Genomic DNA, 18,633 nt, shown 5'->3' with positions numbered 1-18,633 from the left:
ACTCGCCGGGATTCGGCCTCCCCCGGCCTCCCTATGTAAACAAGCATTCCAGCTGGGCCCCAGCTGGCTGCCCCGGAGAGGAGGGGACAGGTCACCACCCTGCCCTGCTGCCTGCCAGCCTCTCTGTCAGCCTTGGGCATGGACCTTGAGCCTCCAGGATCCCCGAGTCCCCTCTCCACCCCATCCCGGAAAAACAGACCCCAGGAGGCCAGCTGGACCACGAGGGGAGCAGTGCAAGGCTCCCTCTTCCACGCTGAGGCTTGCACATGGCCAGGACAAGCAGGAGGCGGGCAGCTCCCAGGGCAGGTGCAGGGGCGGCTCTGAGTCTCGTTTCCCTCCAAAATGCCCACAGAGGCACACCCCTCCCGGTCGGGGCACTATGCTCCCACAGGGAAAGCTCAGAATTCCCTTGGGCTTCCTGGACCCTGAGAAAGTTGGCCCCAGGCAGGAGGGGAGCCCTCTCACCACCCCCTCCTCCTGGCCACCCTGCTGGCTCCTGCGCTCCCCACTCTGCACCCCCTACCCCTACCATGCCTGCGGGGGCCCCAGGCATGAACGCGTCCCAGGACCCCCCACCAGGGGCTCAAGGGGAAGGGCACCCCCACCCCTCCCCCCCCATCCTCCCTCTGCGCAGCATGGGTACCCGGCACCGCAGCCCGCCAGTTTCCAGCCCGCTCGCTGAGCACCGTGATTTTCCACTTGCGCCATCTGATTGCTATTAGGGCTGGGGAAAAGGGAATTCCTGGTTCCATAAGCCCGCAGGGGGCCCAGGCTGAGTCTGGGGGTGGGAAGGGGGAGGGGTGCCGCCTGGGCAGTGCTGCCCACCTCTCTGCCAATTCGGAGCTGCCCCTCCATTGAGCCCTTGCCCTGATGCCCCCCCTGCTCTGTATCAGCCCCTGAGTAAATTAAAACAACGGGGTGGGGACCAGTCCCTCTTGGGCCAGCCTGCCCCAGCATGCCCACGGCGGGCAGACCAAAGACCCCAGGCAAGTGGAGAGCCAGTGCTCCCTCTCCCGGACAGCCTTGCGGAGCAGCAGAATGCAAGGGAGATGAACAGCTGGACTCGGGCTGCAGTGCTCGGGCCAACATGACGTCACCAGGCGGAGAGATGAGTTCCCTGTGGGGCTGGTGGGGGGGCTCCTGAGCGGGGCATTCCTTCCTGAAGCCTCATCCCTGCTCAGCCCCTCCTCCTACTCCCCTCCCCCTCCCCCTCCTGCCGGGCCAGGAATTGGGTTTGGGGCGGGTTCTGTTTCCAAAGCCGTCTCTTCCAGCAGGCGAGGGCTCTACTCTGAGCTCCCATTTTCCGAGGCTCTGGGCCGTGCTCAGCGCTGGCCTGCTGCCCCTGCTGGGTCGGCCGGCCGGAGGCGGGAGTCACAGGAAGAACCCTCCACAAAGGGAGGCCTCCTCGGATCAGGACAGCTGCAGGTAGTTCCGGGGGCTCAGGGTCCAGGGGAGGGTGTTTCAACAACCTAGGCTGCAGGGTGAGGGCCAGGCAGAGAAGGAAAATGATACGGGCACCGTCAGGGCAGAGAGGTGGATGCTGTCCAGCAAGCAGCTCCCAGAAATCCTAAGGCCCCAGGCAGGGAGCCCTGAGACCCCAGAAAGGCTGCCACCCACCAGAGAAGCTCCCCTGCCACTCCTGAGGCTCCAGGGTTCGGGGACCATGGGGGAACTTTAAAAGTCCCCCTCCTGTGGCAGGACCTGACCCCCCCCACCCCCCGCCAGCTGGCCTCACCCCAGCCCCACTATCCAGCTCCTACTCTGGGCTCCCGGGGGTGAAGGCTCCCCTGGGTCCCTTCCCCAGCCTCACTGGCCATGCAACCATGCATTCCGGAGGGGCTGGAAGGGAACACCGAGCAGGCAGTGTCCCGCAAGTGGGGAGACAGCTCCCCCTGCTCTCAGCCCTGGGGTCCGTGTGGGCAGCCACAGGAGGTTGGGCAGCTGTAGTGCCGCCTTCTCCCAGGCTGGCGGCCTTATGAAGCTGTTGGCCCTGGATGGAAATGGTTCCTGGAACATTCTGCAAGGTCTCAGTTTCCCTAGACAAGCCTCGTCAATCAAAGCTGTTAAGCAGGGACTCCAGGCCTGGAGGGAGGAAACAGAGGCTCTGTGTCTGGGGGAGCGAGGCAGGCCCCTGTGATGGTAGTGCCTGCTGGCCCAGCCCAAGCAGCGGCCAGGGGAGGAGGAGAGGGGCTGGGACGGCCCCAGCTGCAACGGGGCTGGGTCAAGGTGGGGCGGGGGTGGAGGGGGAGGAGGAGCTTCCTTAGGGCAAGGCTACAGGAGACTGACAGGTGGCCAGGCCACCCTTGGGCGTGCTCCGAGGGGAGGCTCAGGAGTGAGCTGTGCTGGCAGCTTTTTGGGGTCAGCTTCAGTGGAAACTAGCCCTGTCACAGCCCAGAGCCCACCCAGAGGGGCACATGCACACACACACGCATGCACTCACACACACTCGCGTGCACACATCCACACATGCACACACGCATGCACACACACACGCATGCACTCACACACACTCACGTGCACACATCCACACATGCACACACGCATGCACACACACACGTACTCACACACACTCGCGTGCACACATCCACACACGCATGCACATACACGCATGCACTCACACACTCACGTAAACACATCCACACATGGACACACGCATGCACACACATGCACACACGCACTCACACGTGCATGCATGCATGCACTCACGCACACACTCATGCATGCACACTCATGCACACACGTGCACACAACACTCAGGCACTCACACGCAGCCACACACCCTCACACGCGCACACATGCACTCACACTTGTACACACACCCACACGCATGCACACACGCGCACTCACACGAACACGTACACACGCACACACATGCACACGCTCACACACACATGCACTCACACATACGCCCCCATACATGTGTCACACACATGTCCTTTAATATAGTCCATCTGGGATCCATTGGCTTCTAGATCTTTCTGTGCATGAGTAAAATCGCTTTTCAGGTCGTCCCTGGTAGGACAAGGACAGGCACACAGGGGCACCCACATGTGGAGAAAGCAGATGGCAGAGAAGGGAGCTGGGGGCCCCCAGTGCATGCCCACCTGCAGCGTGGGGGGACAGCCAACTGCCCTTGGGACACTAGTAGGTGTGGCTGGGGTCTAGGCTGGTCAGGGTGAATGGGTGAGGCTCCTGTGAGTCAGGACATCCCTGGAAACAAGGCCGGGGTCCCAGACCTAGGGATGGTGAGTGTCTAGAAGAAGTGTCACCAAAAAGAGTAGGGGCAATGGAGAGGGTTGGGGGGCTCTTCCCAGGGACCAGGAAGGATGAGGGCAGGTGGTAGGTCTGGGCTGCAGGGCAGGAAAGCTTGGACAGGCCCCAAAGCGTTAAGGAGGTGCGGCCTGTCGGTGGCAACGGGACAGTGGCCCAACTGGAGTCCAAGGAGGGAGGCTAAAGACGCACAGTCGCAGCACCGGCTGTCTGCAAACCCACAGCACACACACCACGGACGCACTGGCTCGCTCCGGCACACACACAGGGCGCTCCCACCCGGGGACACCCCGCAGGCCCCAGGCTGAGTCACCCGTAGGCCAGGCACAGGTGCCCGCAGACGCCCCGTGAAGGCGCAGGGCGTCGCGGTCCGGCTGCGCGGGCCTCTGAGTGGGAGGGGTCCTGGGAGCGACCCCTGGGGCCGCACTTGCGCTGCCAGCTCCGGGAGGCCAAGAGTTAAAGAGGGGGCGGGCCACATGCACAGACGGCCACCCCTTCCGGCCAATGGTGGGCACGCAGGCCAGGGGCACGGCCCGCCCCCGGGCAGGAGGAGTGGGTGGCGGGCGGGAGCGCCTGGCTGGCCGAGGCCCGCGACGCAGAGGAAAGAATTTCCGGGGAGTTGAGTTGAGCAGGCTGCCAAGCTCTCCCCTTCGGAAGAGGAAGAGCCTGGCAGCCTGTGACCCGGGCTGTACCCGGCAAGGCCCTTATCGCTCACAGCCTCAGTTTCCCCTCTAGCACAGCAGGAAGTAATAGGTGCTTTCCTGAAGGGGCAGAGCTCAGGTTGGGGGACAGGGGTCAATTCCAGGGGATCCAAGGCAGGCAGACCCATGAGGTCTGGCCGGCCATGATGGACCGGACTCCAGCAGGGTCACCCCCTCCCCAGGCCTCCCATGTAGGGTGGGTGCAGCTTCCCCTGCCCACACCAGCAGCCGGGGCCTCTACAGCCGCTTCCATTCCTGGGCAGCTGCTCCAGACACAGATCAGCAGAGCTGCAGGGCGTGCTGTGGTTATGCGTGTGCCTTTGGGCCGGTGACCTCGCCCTCTAAGCCCAGGAGCGCCCATCAGAGGGGCAGGAGGATACCTGGCTCATAGCTGGTTGTGAGGACCAGACCCGGTGATGGGTGTAGGCCAGCCGGCGGGGTGTGACCGTGATGACCCGGCTAGCCTGCCTCCCAGGCACATGTAGGAGAAAGACCAGATGCCTCAGCATGTTACAAACAGGCTCAGCCACAGCTCTCCTCCTCCAGGGATCACCGCTGCCAGAAATGATCCCTCTTACCCTGCTACTCCTTCTGGGACCAATGGCTGGGAAACCCCTGTCCCACACCAGGCAGAGCACAAAAGAAGTGCCCAAAAAGTGTGTGTGGGTAAATAAATGCATGCCTGCAACAGCAGCCTGGCTCCAGAACTCTCACAAGCAGAGGGGAAGGAGAGGGCTGCTTTTCCAGTGAGCTGCAGTGGAGCTGAGGAGTCCCCAGGCAGGAGGGGGCTGTGCCCCAAGAGTGACCTCCAGAATCTTACCAGGACAGTCCCACAACACCCCTGCCTCTGAGGGAATGGGGTGATTGCCTTTCCTCTAAGGTGACAGCTGAGAGCCTTGGGGACCCAGGCACAGGGGTCCAGGAGGGGGAGGGGTGGAAAGCTGCTCTCCAGGGAGGAGTCCCCCCCGTGCCCTCATCCAACCTGTCTCCGGGTTTCTGCCAGGTGGGTGTGCAGACTGGTGAGCTGGCAGCAGGGGTCCAGACACACCAGGCCTGGAGATGGCTGGAAACTGCTCCTGGGAGGCCCATCCCAGCACCAGGAATAAGGCAAGTGCCACAGGCAGAGGGCCCGGGTCTGCCCAGATGGGTGTGGGTGGGAGGGGCACACCCGGGAGGGGCACACCCAGCCCAGTGTCTCCTCCCTCATCTCCCCCTTCCTGCCCCCCCCCTCCAGCTCTGGACCCACAGCGGGCAGTGGGCCACTCTGGGCTATGTGGCTGGGCACGAGGTCCCTGGCCCCTGATATCCTCCTGTCCTCATCAGTGAGGCAAGCACCAGGACTGGACCCCCTCAAGGTCCCTCGCTGTGCTGACCCTGGGGTGGCCTTGTAGCATCCTTGCGAGGTCTCTTTCATCTCTTCCCTGCAGAGGTGGGACGGTCAGCTACTCACCACAGCCAGGCGGGCCGGGAAGCCCTGGGACGCAGGCTCCAAGGTGGCTGTTGGAAATAGATGCTTGGTGCCACACAGAAAAATTAGCACTGAGACTTTCGCAGTTGCTGAAAGGATCTTTCAGCAACACAATTTTTACTTCCTGAACTGCAGGAAGGGTACTCTCAGTAGCCATCTTGCCATGAGAGTACAAAGATCAAAGGGAAACACACAAATTTATTCCTTTGTTTTTTTCTTTTTCTTTTTTTCTTTTCTTCTTTTTCTTTGAGACCGAGTTTCGCTCTTGTTACCCAGGCTGGAGTGCAATGGCGTGATCTCGGCTCACTGCAACCTCCGCCTCCTGGGTTCAGGCAATTCTCCTGTCTCAGCCTCCCTAGTAGCTGGGACTACAGACGTGCGCCACCATGCCCAGCTAATTTTTGTATTTTTAGTAGAGACGGGGTTTCACCATGTTGACCAGGATGGCCTCAATCTCTTGACCTCGTGATCCACCCGCCTCGGCCTCCCAAAGTGCTGGGATTACAGTCGTGAGCCACCGCACCGGCCTTTTCTCTCTTTTTTTTTTTTTCACCATGATGGCCAGGCTGGTTTTGAACTCCTGACCTCAGGTGATCCACCCACCTCAGCCTCCCAAAGTGCTAGGATTACAGGCGTGAGCCGCCGCGCCCAGCTACAAATTTATTCCTTATGCACTTGGGGTCGTCCTTACTGCTGTGTCTGATCTCCATTGGCTGGACCGAGACCTCGCAATCTAAACTAAAACCTGATTGGCTAATAACTTAAAACTTTTCTAAACAGATCAAAGCAACGGAGAGCTGGGACATGCCTCTGAGCAATCCAGCACAGATATCTTGGTTAAAATACAAGGACATAGAATGTACTACGTGCCTGTAAGCATGGCATGTCTAACAGCTACACAGGATAGGGCTTCACAAAGTTCTTAGCACACTTATTCCTTAACAAGAAAGGAAACGTTAAAAAGGAACTTTTCTACTTCCCGCAGTGGCCCTGATGTCATGTGCTCTGTGGAGCCTTGCCGGTCCCGGGCCACTCTGAGACTGTTGCCCAGGGCCCATTAGTCATGAGTCACCCACCCTGAGACTCTGCCACCCGCTCCAGGCTGACCCTCCTCCTTCTGCCCTCCGTCTGCCTAGTCCCTTATTTCTCTGAGTCCCTTGAAAAGTCTGGGATTTCCTTCTGAATCTCGGGCAAAATTCTCTCAAGTTGGAAGGGTCTCTTGAATTCCTATCCATCCTCTTCTGCATTTGAGAAACTGAGGCTTACAGCCAGGTAGTAACTTGACTGGGATCAGCCCCTAGGTCAGAAGCAGAGTGGAGAAGACTCCTGCCCAGTCCCCAAGATCTCGCCCCCACGCCCTTGGGCCCTCTCCCTCATTCCTGTAGTGACTGCTGTGGGGTGGCGGCCGCAGGAGGCAGATTGGATTGGTGGGTCGGGTGGGGCAGTCTGCAGAAAGAAACTCCCAGCAAAAAGTCAGAGCTTAGGGTGGGGCCGGGCTCCAGAGCAGGCATTTTACAAAGCAGTATGTGGCTGGTCACAGCAGCTACACGCCCAGTGATTCACGCCGCCTCCCCCCTGACTCAAGGAGGGGATTGCAGACTTTTTCCAGCGTGCACACATGCAGGAGACACTGAGTAAGCTGGCCGCCTCCATCCAGCCCTGAAGCCTAGCTCTTTCCCGGTGCCTGAGCTGGTACTCCTGGGCCCGCTGGGGCACCAGGTCCTACAGATCACTGGGTCTAGTTCCCCAGCCCAGAGGGGTGTCCAGGTCACCCACAGGAAAGAAAAGCTAAGGAGTGGGATTTGGGGCGGACAGACCGGCAGACAGAGCTGTCGCACCGATAAATGAATTTAGAGAAGTTCAGGGAGGGAGCAGGGTCCCCTCACGGTGCCAGCCCTGACCCCACGGATCTCCCCAGAGTTTCGCCAACACCTCCAATCTTGTTTTCAGATTCCCCTTGACCCGAGCAGGCTAGGAGGAATAGGGTGTCGAGCCCCGGGAACAGTCTCTGAGGACTCAGCTTTCTGCCAGAGCTGGGAGCCATGGGAAGGTGGCAGAATGGATCCTGCCTTCCTAACCTTCTCTCTTGTTAGGGAGCCCTGGAGACAGATGCCAGCCTTCGGGGGAGAATGCTGGGGCAGATCCCGGACGTGGGGAGGGGAGCGAGCATTCTCCAGGCAGGCAGCCTTTGCCTCTGAGATGCGAGGTTCCGAGAGGACTCCCTGAGAACTGAAGCCAGCTTGCAGATAGCTGGGTTTTTCAGCCCGCACAGCATGTGTAAATGTTAACATTTAAAGATGGAGTCGTTCACATTCCAGTCTCGAGTTCAGGCTTCTCTGGGGAGCGGGGGAGGACGATCAGCCACTCCAGCCCCCACTGGCTGGAGCATAGCAGGCTGCCTGCTTGGCTCAAGAGAAAGGCTTTCCGGTTTGCCATTCTCCTCCCTCTCACCTGTTCCTTGCACCTGGCCCACCTGCTTGCAGTTACAGGCAAGCCTTGACCCTGAGGGCAGCCCTGATGCTCAGCTTGGACGCACTCTTACAGCCGCACCCGTGGTTAAAGTATTGAAATGCTCCCTGCAGCTTGACAAATAGCTGCCCCCTCTCCCCTGCCCCAGGGACCCCCTGGACTTTCCCACAATCTGGAAACCCCAGGGGCAACCCTGGCTTATCAGGGAGCCACCTCCCATCCCACAAGAGTGGACAGGGTCCAGCTCAGGGGAAGGCTGAGGTCCACTTTTTTTTTTTTTAATGTAACTTAGAAGTGATTTTACTTCTTCAAATAGTTTCCTGTTTTTTGAAACATTGCAAGATTTTGCAAGAGTAGTACAATGCCCAGCAGTACTTCACCTCAGTGAGTCCTGCTTAACCCTTCACCATGTGCTTTCGCACTATCTCTTGACAGATAGACTTTTCCCCCAGAACTATTTGAAAGTCAATTGCAAGGCTGGGCATGGTGGCTCACACCTGTAATCCCAGCCCTTTGGGAGGCCAAGGCGGGCAGATCACCTGAAGTCAGGAGTTGGAGACAAACATGGTGAAGCCCCATCTCTACTAAAAATATAAAAATTAGTCGGGCATAGTGGTGCATGCCTGTAATCCCAGCTACTCAGGAGCCTGAGGCAGAATTGCTTGAACCTGGGAGGCGGAGGCTGTAGCGAGCCGAGATGGAGCCACTGCGCTCTAGCCTGGGCAACAAAATGAGACTGTCTCAAAAGCAAATAGACAAGTGAAAGGAAATTGCAGACACCAAGCCCTTGATGCTCATACAGCCTGTATCTTCTAAGAACAGACGTTCCAGAAGCCGCATTGTGAAAATGTGCGTAGCCAGGGTACATTCTCACATTCAAAAGGTGTAACAGCAATGCAATACCATTATCTATCCACTGTCCATGCCCACATTTCCCCAGTGGTCCCAGAGATATTCTTTCCAGCAGCTGTTGAGATCCGGGTATAACTCAGGATTCTCTCGAAGTGTTTATGTGAGTCCTGTCTCTGATCTTAGAAATGGAAGGGCTCTGCAGTTCTTCTGCCTTGTGTGACTTGGATGCTTTTTGGACAGTCTGACCAGTGGGCAGCCTGGTGCCCTTCCTGGGCACTGATGGGTGCTACCCCCACTCCTGTAGGCGCCATTCTGTGCTGCTAGCTCTAGACTCTGGGACAGAGAGTTACCATCGGGTGGAGTCAGGGGTGTTTGAGGACAGAGTTGCAGCCGGTTAGCTGCTCTACAGCCAGTGCCCTACAGACCCCCTCCCTGTCCCATGTCCCTCAGCGGGACCCCTGCGCTGGGCCCCAGGTGCAGGTCTGCGTGTGGGGACTGGCCGGCATCACAGCTGTCCCCCTCTGCACCTGCACAGATGTGCCCTGGCGTGAGCGAGGCCCCGGAACTCTACAGCCGGGGCTTCCTGACCATTGAGCAGATCGCGATGCTGCCACCCCCGGCCGTCATGAACTACATCTTCCTGCTCCTCTGCCTGTGTGGCCTGGTGGGCAACGGGCTGGTCCTCTGGTTTTTCGGCTTCTCCATCAAGAGGAACCCCTTCTCCATCTACTTCCTGCACCTGGCCGGCGCCGACGTGGGATACCTCTTCAGCAAGGCGGTGTTCTCCATCCTGAACACGGGGGGCTTCCTGGGTGCCTTTGCCGAGTATGTCCGCAGCGTGTGCCGGGTCCTGGGGCTCTGCATGTTCCTCACCGGGGTGAGCCTCCTGCCGGCCGTCAGCACAGAGCGCTGCGCGTCAGTCATCTTCCCCGCCTGGTACTGGCGCCGGCGGCCCAAGCGCCTGTCCGCCGTGGTGTGCGCCCTGCTGTGGGGCGTGTCCCTCCTGGTCACCTGCCTCCATAACTACTTCTGCATGTTCCTGGGCCGCGGGGCCGCCAGCGCGGCCTGCAGGCACATGGACATCTTCCTGGGCATCGTCCTCTTCCTGCTCTGCTGCCCGCTCATGGTGCTGCCCTGCCTGGCCCTCATCCTGCACGTGGAGTGCCGGGCCCGGCGGCGCCAGCGCTCCGCCAAGCTCAACCACGTCATCCTGGCCATGGTGTCCGTCTTCCTGGTGTCCTCCATCTACTTAGGGATCGACTGGTTCCTCTTCTGGGTCTTCCAGATCCCGGCCCCCTTCCCCGAGTACGTCACCGACCTGTGCATCTGCATCAACAGCAGCGCCAAGCCTGTCGTCTACTTCTTGGCCGGGAGGGACAAGTCGCAGCGGCTGTGGGAGCCGCTCAGGGTGGTCTTCCAGCGGGCCCTGCGGGACGGCGCTGAGCTGGGGGAGGCCGGGGGCGGAACGCCCAACACGGTCACCATGGAGATGCAGTGCCCCCCGGGGAACGCCTCCTGAGAGTCCAGCACCTGCGGGGGTCGGGGGCAGGGGCAGGAAGCGGCCCCCAGACCCTTCGCCTTAGGACAGGAGTGGGCAGCTGCCTCTGAGTCCACACAGGAGGAAAAAGATCTGTTTCCTCTCCTTGGGCCTCCTCCTGCCTGGCCTGGAGGCTCCAGGGGTGGCTGGGAGACAGCGCAGCCACCTGCAAACGGCCCCTGTGGCCCCTGCCCGCCTCCCCGAGCCATTCTGCCTCCCTAGGGACCCCTTGTACAGAAGTTGCCCCCAGATGGTGGGGACCCTCCTTGCCCCAGGCTGGGCAGTAAAGGAGAAGAGATGGTCACCCAGCCCAGCCGCCTCTGCCTCTGGGGTCAGCCCTCCTTGACCGTGTCCCAGCCAGCACCAGGCCAGCAGCCTCGTCCCCACCATTTGGGGTTGTTCTTGGATTCGATGCTCTCCAGGCTGCCGAGGTGAGCAAATCTGAAGGAAACGGTGTTGTCTGGAAGAAGGTTCTGGTTCACAGGCCTCGTCGCCAAGTCTTTCTGCACACAGCTTCCCTGCCCCACGTCGAATCATTCGGTGACTTTGATGGGGTGATTTCCGGTTGTGTCGAGGCACTGGAGACAGGAGAGACCTCTGGCCGCCTTGGGTAGTCAACTGCCTTTTCTGACTCCAGGATGGGCCAGTGCTGGGCTGCCTCCGGGAGCGCTCGAGGTATCCCACAGACCATGAGGACCAGCTGGGCAGCTCCTGGACAGCCTCTCGGCTCCAGTCCCGACCTGTAAGTGGACACTGGCTCCACCCTGGCCACCAGGGGACTGATACTGCAGTGCTTACCTACAAGTGGCCCAACGTAGCCAAAGGAAGTTTTCTAAGAGACAATCAAATGTGTATCAATAAACATTTTCTAACTTGCAGCCAGGAAGGCTTCATGCCCGTGGTCCTACCCTGGTCCCTGTTTCCTCCAGTGAGGATGCCCAAGGGTGCGGAGTCCTGGGACGGGCACCCGTCTCATCGCCCCCCCAGCTCCCCTGCACACCCTGCTCTTTGCCTCTGCTCTGGGGCCTTCTCCTGGGGCTGGGGCTTCACAGGCTCATGCTCCAGCTCCTGTGGCTTGTCCACTCCCTGCCGGAGGGAGATGGTCAGCCAGTCCTCTGCAAGCATCTGGCAGGGTCCCTTCTCAGCTCAGAGGCCCCCACGGCCTCTGGAAGCCTCAGCTCTTACCTCCTCCATGCCAGGCCTGTGTTGGCCACCAGGGTCCTGCCCATGTCACCGGAGGGGAGTGGGTTGCTGCCTCTCCTGCTGTTGCCCCTGTTCAGGAGGCCCCTCTCCGTCCTGAGATCCCTGAGCAAAGGCCAGCCTCCCAGTGCCCAGACACCTCTCTACAGCCCAGTGATAGGCTGGGAGCCCTCCCTGGTGACAGCCCAACCAGGGCCAGGCTAGACAAGTTCCTGGCTGGCCCTTTTGCCTCTGGTCAGCCCCCAGAAGGGCCCCATCCTGGGTTCCTGGTGTCCAGCCTAGGACCCCAGCTCCTTTGGGACAAGCCTTACGGCAAGCCTGCTCACCCGATGGCCCCGTGGAGAGAGACCAGGGCAGAGGCGTTGGTGCCCCCAGTCAGGAAACGTGGCTGACAGAGCTGTGCCCCTCCTCTGCAGAGCAGAGCCAGGAGCGGGCAGGCGGGTAGCACTTTAAGCTCCGAGCTCTAGCTGGGAATGGACAGAGGCGTGAGCAGTGCTGCCAGCCTCACCCACCCAGCCGCCCGGATCCTGGCCTTCTACTTGCAGACCCTGGAGCCTGCTCGGCCTGCCCCTGGTGACATGGTCCAGCCCTCAGTGGGCTGCCCCCAAGTGTCTGTCCCGGATGGTCCACCCACAGCCAGCCTGACTTCCACTGCTCTCCTGCCCACTCAGGCCACTGCTCCTGCGTGCTCCTCTTTCTACCAATTCTGGCTGGGTCCTCCAGGCAAGGCCATCCTGCTATGAAAAGAGGGGATCTCATGTGGCCCAGAGGGAGGGGTTCCAAGACCTCTAGGTCATGAAGGTCGCATGTCCCCACCTGTGACCTCCCTGTCCCCAGAATGAGCCCTGCCATCCTCTGAGTCCCACCCTCCCCAGGGCTAGTCAGAGGATCCCAGAAGAGCAGAGCTGGAGACCACCAGACCCGACAGCTCATTTCCAGGGACCCAGAGAAGCCAGGTGGGTCCTGAGCAGACATGCCAGGGGCAGGGCTGGGACCCCGCCCAGTGGCAAAGCTCCCACCAGCATGGGCATCTTGGCTACACAGGACAAGTCACAAGTAAGCAGAAGCACATCCCTGTTCTGAAGGCAGCCACGGCGGGGGTCGGCATCTGGGGCCCTGGCTCCTCCTCAGGGCCCAGAGCATCCCAGTTCCTGGAAACTCACCTCTTCCTCAGGAGTCCCCACCCCAGGACTCCAGCCCTGAGCCCTCGTGTGGAGCTGCTGACCTAGGAGAAAGGGGCCTCCCTGTCTGGGTGTGGCTGCAGCAGCTCAGAGCCCAGGGCTGGTGAGGGGCGGACAGCCTCACCCAGGAGCAGGGCCTGGAGGTCAGGAACAGGCTGGGCCGGACTCTAGGAAGAGGCATCTGTCCTGATGGGTTCTAAGGCAGGAGGGGCAGGGCTGAACCCCAGGAACTGGGCCTCCCCCAACCTCTGGCCCTTCTCAGGTGCAGGTCTTCAGTCTTGCCTGGGAGCAGCTTTCTTCCCCTCTATCCCCCCGCAAAGCCCCAGGAGGATTCCCGCAGCTCCGGGGACCACCTCGTTCTCTGCGCTAATGGAGGGAGAAGACACAGATGATTAGATGGACGGGAACTGCCCACTCTGGCCACTTTCCTCCTCCTTCCTTTGGTATTTAATTATTAAAGTGGGCGTGGGAGGAGCCAGGGGCTTGGGGGTAGATTTCCATCCCACGGCTCTGGGAGAAGAATCCCCAGCAGGTCACAGGACAGAAAGAGGGGCGTGAGACCAGAGCTTCTGGGCTGCCCTCATCGTTACAAAGCCAACTTAGTACCAACCATGTGGTATGTGGGAAGGGTGGGGTGAAGGGGCAGGCGTGGGGGCACCAGGCAGGGCAGAACTCACCACTTTTCTGTGCTTCCTGCCACCCATTACCTCTACAAAATCAAGCTGTTCTTTTGTATTATGCAAGGGATGAGCAAGGCCAAATTTGGAAAAGTCAAGAGCAAGGCTCGGGGAGGTAGAGGGCCACCACCTCTGAGCCATGGGACCTCAGTCCTGCTGTGCCTCAGTTTCCCTGGATAAGCCAGCTACATCACCGACTTCCAGGGGTTGGCATATGGGCTGGGGCGGCGGCCAGTGCACCTAATTGCCCGGTTGGGTGCCCAGGGCAGGGAGCAGAGTGGCCATTGCAGAAGGAATGTGCCTGTGAGCTGTCTGTCCACACCGATCCGTTGGCTGGGGACATACTGTGGGCAGTGGGTGCTGGTCAAGAGCTACATGCAGGTATCCTGTTGACTGTCCATGCAGGGCTGCACGGCCCATGCTGTTAGCCCCAGCTGTGGAAGTGGGGGGTCATGCCTTCAATGGAGTTTCTCGTCCAAGGTCAGTCACGTTGGTGGACGGCCCTGGCTGGAGGCCCCCATCAGCATCCAGGGACTCCCCACTGTGGCCTTCCTGTTTGCCCTGGAGACTCAGGTCTCTGAACTTTTTTTTTTTTTTTTTTTTTTTGAGACGCATTCTCACTCTGTCACCCAAGGCTGGAGTGCAGTGGTGAAATCTAGGTTCACTGCAACCTCTACCTCCCAGGTTCAAGTGATTCTCCTGCCTCAGCCTCCCGAGTAGCTGGGACTACAGGCACGTACCGCCATGCCCAGCTAATTTTTGTATTTTTAATAGAGAGGGGGTTTCACCATATTCGTCAGGCTGGTCTCGAATTCCTGACCTCATGATCTGCCTGCCTCGGCCTCCCGAAGTGCTGGGATTGCAGGCATGAGCCACCACGGCCGGCCAGCAGGTCTCTAACCTTCTGTCTCCCGTCAGCAAAGTGCTGGGTGTTGGGATTCCAGGGAGATGCATGGGTGGACAGGACACGCCCCACCACAGTCTCCGGATAACGCAGACAGGCCATCGAGACCCATCCACGGTTTTAGGGTACGAGTACCTGAATCAAAGGGGGCTCAGCAGACACGCAGCACAACGGCCTCAACGCTGACGCCTCTGTCTCTCCCATCTGCACAAAAAGAAACGGGATGCCTCTCTGGCATCCGCCCAGCTGTCCCAGATCACTTTGTCGTTTTCAGATAACTTGAGTTTTATGTTTTGTACTGGGATGTTTAAGCCCAGGATCTTTTCAGATCTGCACAGCTTGGCTCAGAATCCTCAGCCAGGACGATCCTTCCTCTGCAAGAACCAGGGCCTCGGCTAGGAGGTGCGGCAGGGACGTGGGTCAGTTGGTGTATGGTCCAGCCCCTCAGCGTACAGGGAGACCACCGGGCCCGGGATGTGTGCCCTTCAACAGGCTGGTGACAAGGCCAAAAAGCTGGGCAAACACGTTGCAGAGATCTTCCCAAACCAAAACCATGGAGAGTTCGAGTGCAAAACTATTCCCTTTTAAGCCAGCAGGAGCTTGAAAGTTGAAGAACTTGAAAACAACAGGGCACAGTTCACAAAATCAAAACCCATGGAGAACTCTGCTGGATGAGTCAGAGGCGCCAGCTCGGAGTTTCCTGGCCTGTGAGAGGAGGCTCCCTACTCAGGCAGATTCTTTTGAAATGTCTTTTTAATTAATTGAATTGAGGCCTAATTTACATACAATAAAACTGACCCGTTTAATTCTCTTAGACAAATGTGAATGCGCCCATGTCATCACCAAATCAATATACAGAACGTTTCCATCGTCCCCCCAAAGTCCCCTGGTGCCACTGGGCAGTCAGTGCAGCCTCAGACACACCCCTGCCCCCATCTGGATGGACCACCCACCTCTGCTTTTATGCCACTGTAGATTAGTGTCCCATGCAGACTTATACACCGTTATCAGACAGGATTGAGTGACAAGTAGCAGAACCCCGGGTTAATCTAGCTTTGGCGTGTGGTGGAGGTGGAGGTATGTGTATTTAAAGCAATTTACTGACTCACATACCCAGAAAATTCCAGAAGTGATTCTAGCTTCAGACACAGCTGGATCCAGGGCGGTAAGTGATGTTTACTAGGCCACTTCCTCTTCGCCTGTTTCATCCCGGCTTTGTCTGTGGTCCATTTATTCTCAATGGAAAACTAAACGGCAGGCAAGCTATAAACTCTGCAATCCCAGCAGCTCTTTCTGCAGAGGCAGGCAGATCATGAGGTCAGGAATTCGAGACCAGCCTGACCAATATGGTGAAACCCCATCTCTACTAAAAATACAAAAACTAGCTGGGTGTGGCAGTAGGTGCCTGTAGTCCCAGCTACTCGGGAGGCTGAGGCAGGAGAATCACTTGAACCTGGGAGACACCTGAGGGGACCACTCCTGATGTCACGTGTCCAAAGGTCTGGAGAAGCAGAGCTGAGCCGCCTCCCGACACACATGGCCCAAGGCAGAAAGTGGGGCTTTGCCAGCCTCACGATGTCATCCCATCAGGACCCAGCCAATTGCACATGTAAAGGCAGGTATTTTCGACACACCTATTTACCTGTTTTGGGTATTTGTTTCTTCACTGGTTAGGAATCTTTGTTGCAAGTGGCAGAAACCCCACTCACACACACACACACACACACACACACACACACACACAGAGAGAGAGAGAGAGAGAGAGAATGAGAGAGAGAGAGAGAGAGTGGACTGGCTCTTATTACTAAAAAGTCCAGGTGAAGATGGGCTTCAAGAAAAGCTGGATCCAGGGCTGGGTGTGGTGGCTCACGCCTATAATCCTAGCACTTTGGGAGGCTGAGGTGGGTGGATCGCCTGAGGTCAGGAGTTCAAGACCAGCCTGGCCATCATGGTGAAACTCCATCTTTAAAAAAAAAAAAGAAAGAAAGAAAAGCTGGATCCAGGTGCCTAGATCTGGGGACTCTGTCAATCAACTAGCAATTGGTCAAGAAATATGAGCATCTCTATGTGCCAGGCAATGTTCTAGGCACAGAAGGCACAAACATGTGAGAACGGCCACCTTCCGGAAGCGTATGTCTTCTAAGCAGCCTGTCTCTCTTGGGTCTTGGCCCAGTCTCAGGCAGGATCTCACCTCCTGGGGAAGAGACAGGCACCACAGCTCCAGCACAGCAAATGCAGGATAAAGCCCAGAGAAGTCCTCGCTGTCACTGCGGAGTCAGCACAGCCCACACCGCGAAAACTGTCCCAAGTCAGTGGCCTAGAGTCACTTCTGTGATCCGCCTCGACATCAGGGGCCCCCACCTTTTTCTTTGCTCGTGAACATTTGCTCAAAGCAGATGCCCCGTGTCTCCCACGCCAACGCCTCTTTCCACGGCGGGGCAGGGCAGTGAGAACGAACGCCGTGCTGGCTCGGGTCCGCTCCTCCCGTAAGGCCCACCGAGCACGTGCTCCGGGCCAACAGCTCAGGTGACAACGGGTAAGACACCGGCCTCCATCCTGCTCTCAGGACTCTTCACTCGCCAGGCAGGAAGCGGGCCTCGGCCGGTGTGGGGAAAGGCCTGCCCTGCCGTCGGCCTGTGTGGCGCGTGTCTTCTTTCCAGGCCTGAGGGATTACGGACATTTTGGCAAGGACGTCGAGGCTCCGAGTGATCACCTGAACTGCGCGGTTCCCAGCTCCCGAGCAGTGGAACTCACACCAGAAATAGGAGCCGGGGCTCGGGGCCAGCTCTCCTTCCTCCCCACCCTCCACTGGCAGCATCCTTAGTGAGTCCATTAGCCAGAGTGTCTCCCCAGGCAGGAACTGGGGGTGGCTGTAATAGCCTTGCCCAGCCCACAAGAACCCCCATTCCCTCCACAGCCTCACCTGAGAGCCCCACAGTGGGTCTGGCTAATGCTGTCTCCTCTGCCATCCCAGGTGGCCATGAGGAAGGAAGGCAGGGCCTCTCCTTGAAGGCTCCAGCCTCATCTTCCATTTCACTGCAGCCCAGCTATCTCCTGGGAGTGCTGGGGGCACCGTGCCAGGCCAGGCCCATTAGCCTCGAGCTGGTTCTTCTTGGCCAGCACCGAGGCACCCACATGCAGAGGCCCCGATGGGCGGGGCAGGCACCCACCCTGTATTTATACGTCAGACTCCCCTTCCCACCGTTCAGAGGGAACCCAGCGAAGATCATCAGGGGATCCTGGGGACCGGCTCCTGTAAGGCTGGGGCAGCACTGCCCAGTGGGAGAGAAGCAGGGGGCTCAGGCCACAGCTAGGACAGGGCGAGAGGCTCAGGGGCCTGGGCTGAGGTGGCTGCTGAGGCCTCCAGCACAGGAGTGGGCAGGCGCCAGCCACCTTCCCCGAGGACCACGCCTCGTCCAGGAAAGGTGAGAGGCCTGTTTTTTTGCAATCGGGGTGGAGGCTGGAGAGCGTGGTGGACAGAAGCAATGCTTTGCATCCCACTGGAACTGGGGAGTGTCCCTGCTCTGCCAGGGTAGCCGGGTAGCCCAACAAGCGTCTCCACTTCTCTGAGCCAAAGAAAGCAGAGGTAATGAAACCTACCTCGCAAACATGCAAAGCACTGATGAGTTCATGTCACCAATCCTGGGACCTGCCACCTCAGGCTGACTGCAGAGCAGGGAGACGCATTGGGCAAGCTAAATTTAAGAAGACATAGTTTGTTTTTGAGAAAACAAGCTTATGAGACAACCAGTCCCTATATTTTCATTTATGCAAAAAACATATATTTATAGGTAAATACACAGAAACAAAAATCTTCAAGGATTTGGAGTGATACTCGGGGGTGAAGGCAAGGAAAAACCTAACTTCTTTAGCATGGAACCTTTCAAAATAAGACTGGATTTGCATCTTGTGTCATTTCTTTTTTTCTTTTTTCTTTTTTTTTTTTTTGAGAAGGAGTTTCACTCTTGTTGTCCAGGCTGGGGTTCGATGGTGCAATATCCGCTTGACACAACCTCCACCTCCCGAGTTCAAGCGACTCTCCTGCCTCAGCCTCCCAAGTAGCTGGGACTAGCTGGGATTACATGGAGGCCGGGCTCCACACCATTAGAGTAGGGGTGGGATCAGGCAGCAGGTGCCCAAGCCCGCCTGGGAAGGGCCTGACCCCGGGGCCTAGCCACGAGCATGCCCACTTCCCCTGCAGCCAGCACCCCGCTCCCCGCAACTCCCCTTCCCACCTGGTCCCTCGACCTCGACCCCCAGAGTCCTGCACCTTGTTAGTTGCACCCTGAGCCGTGAGGTGGGATTGCACGCTGCCTATTCATAACTGTGAGTTCTGTGCAGACTCATAGCTGCTGTGGTCATCATTCTATACGT

The 18,633-nt window shown here is 58.6% G+C and overlaps 1 protein-coding gene and 1 long non-coding RNA gene across 4 annotated transcripts; one reads left to right on the top strand and one right to left on the bottom strand.

Moving 5' to 3' along the window:
• The first annotated feature begins 1,134 nt into the window (after positions 1–1,134).
• On the top strand, positions 1,135–11,175 carry MRGPRF (MAS related GPR family member F). The gene is made up of 3 exons (XM_003941169.4): positions 1,135–1,425; positions 4,975–5,078; positions 9,296–11,175. The coding sequence occupies exons 2-3, from the start codon at positions 5,031–5,033 to the stop codon at positions 10,277–10,279; spliced, it is 1,032 nt and encodes a 343-aa protein (XP_003941218.3). The 5' UTR covers positions 1,135–1,425; positions 4,975–5,030; the 3' UTR covers positions 10,280–11,175.
• A 53-nt stretch (positions 11,176–11,228) lies between these two features.
• On the bottom strand, positions 11,229–18,417 carry LOC141584923 (uncharacterized). Of its 3 annotated transcripts, none has more exons than XR_012518223.1 (3): positions 17,183–18,417; positions 15,373–16,921; positions 11,229–14,463 (listed from the first exon to the last, which is right to left on the bottom strand). It is a non-coding gene; the product is annotated as an uncharacterized LOC141584923 (long non-coding RNA). The 3 variants fall into 3 exon arrangements; XR_012518225.1 differs by having other exon boundaries at positions 11,229–15,552; positions 16,451–16,921; XR_012518224.1 differs by having other exon boundaries at positions 11,229–16,921; positions 17,183–17,322; positions 17,860–18,417.
• Between the last annotated feature and the right edge of the window lie 216 nt (positions 18,418–18,633).

Source organism: Saimiri boliviensis, chromosome 6 (assembly GCF_048565385.1).
Source record: "Saimiri boliviensis isolate mSaiBol1 chromosome 6, mSaiBol1.pri, whole genome shotgun sequence".
Lineage (NCBI taxonomy): Eukaryota > Metazoa > Chordata > Mammalia > Primates > Cebidae > Saimiri > Saimiri boliviensis.
The sequence above is the reverse complement of the archived record's forward strand: the minus strand, read 5'-3'. Positions and strand labels throughout refer to the sequence as shown.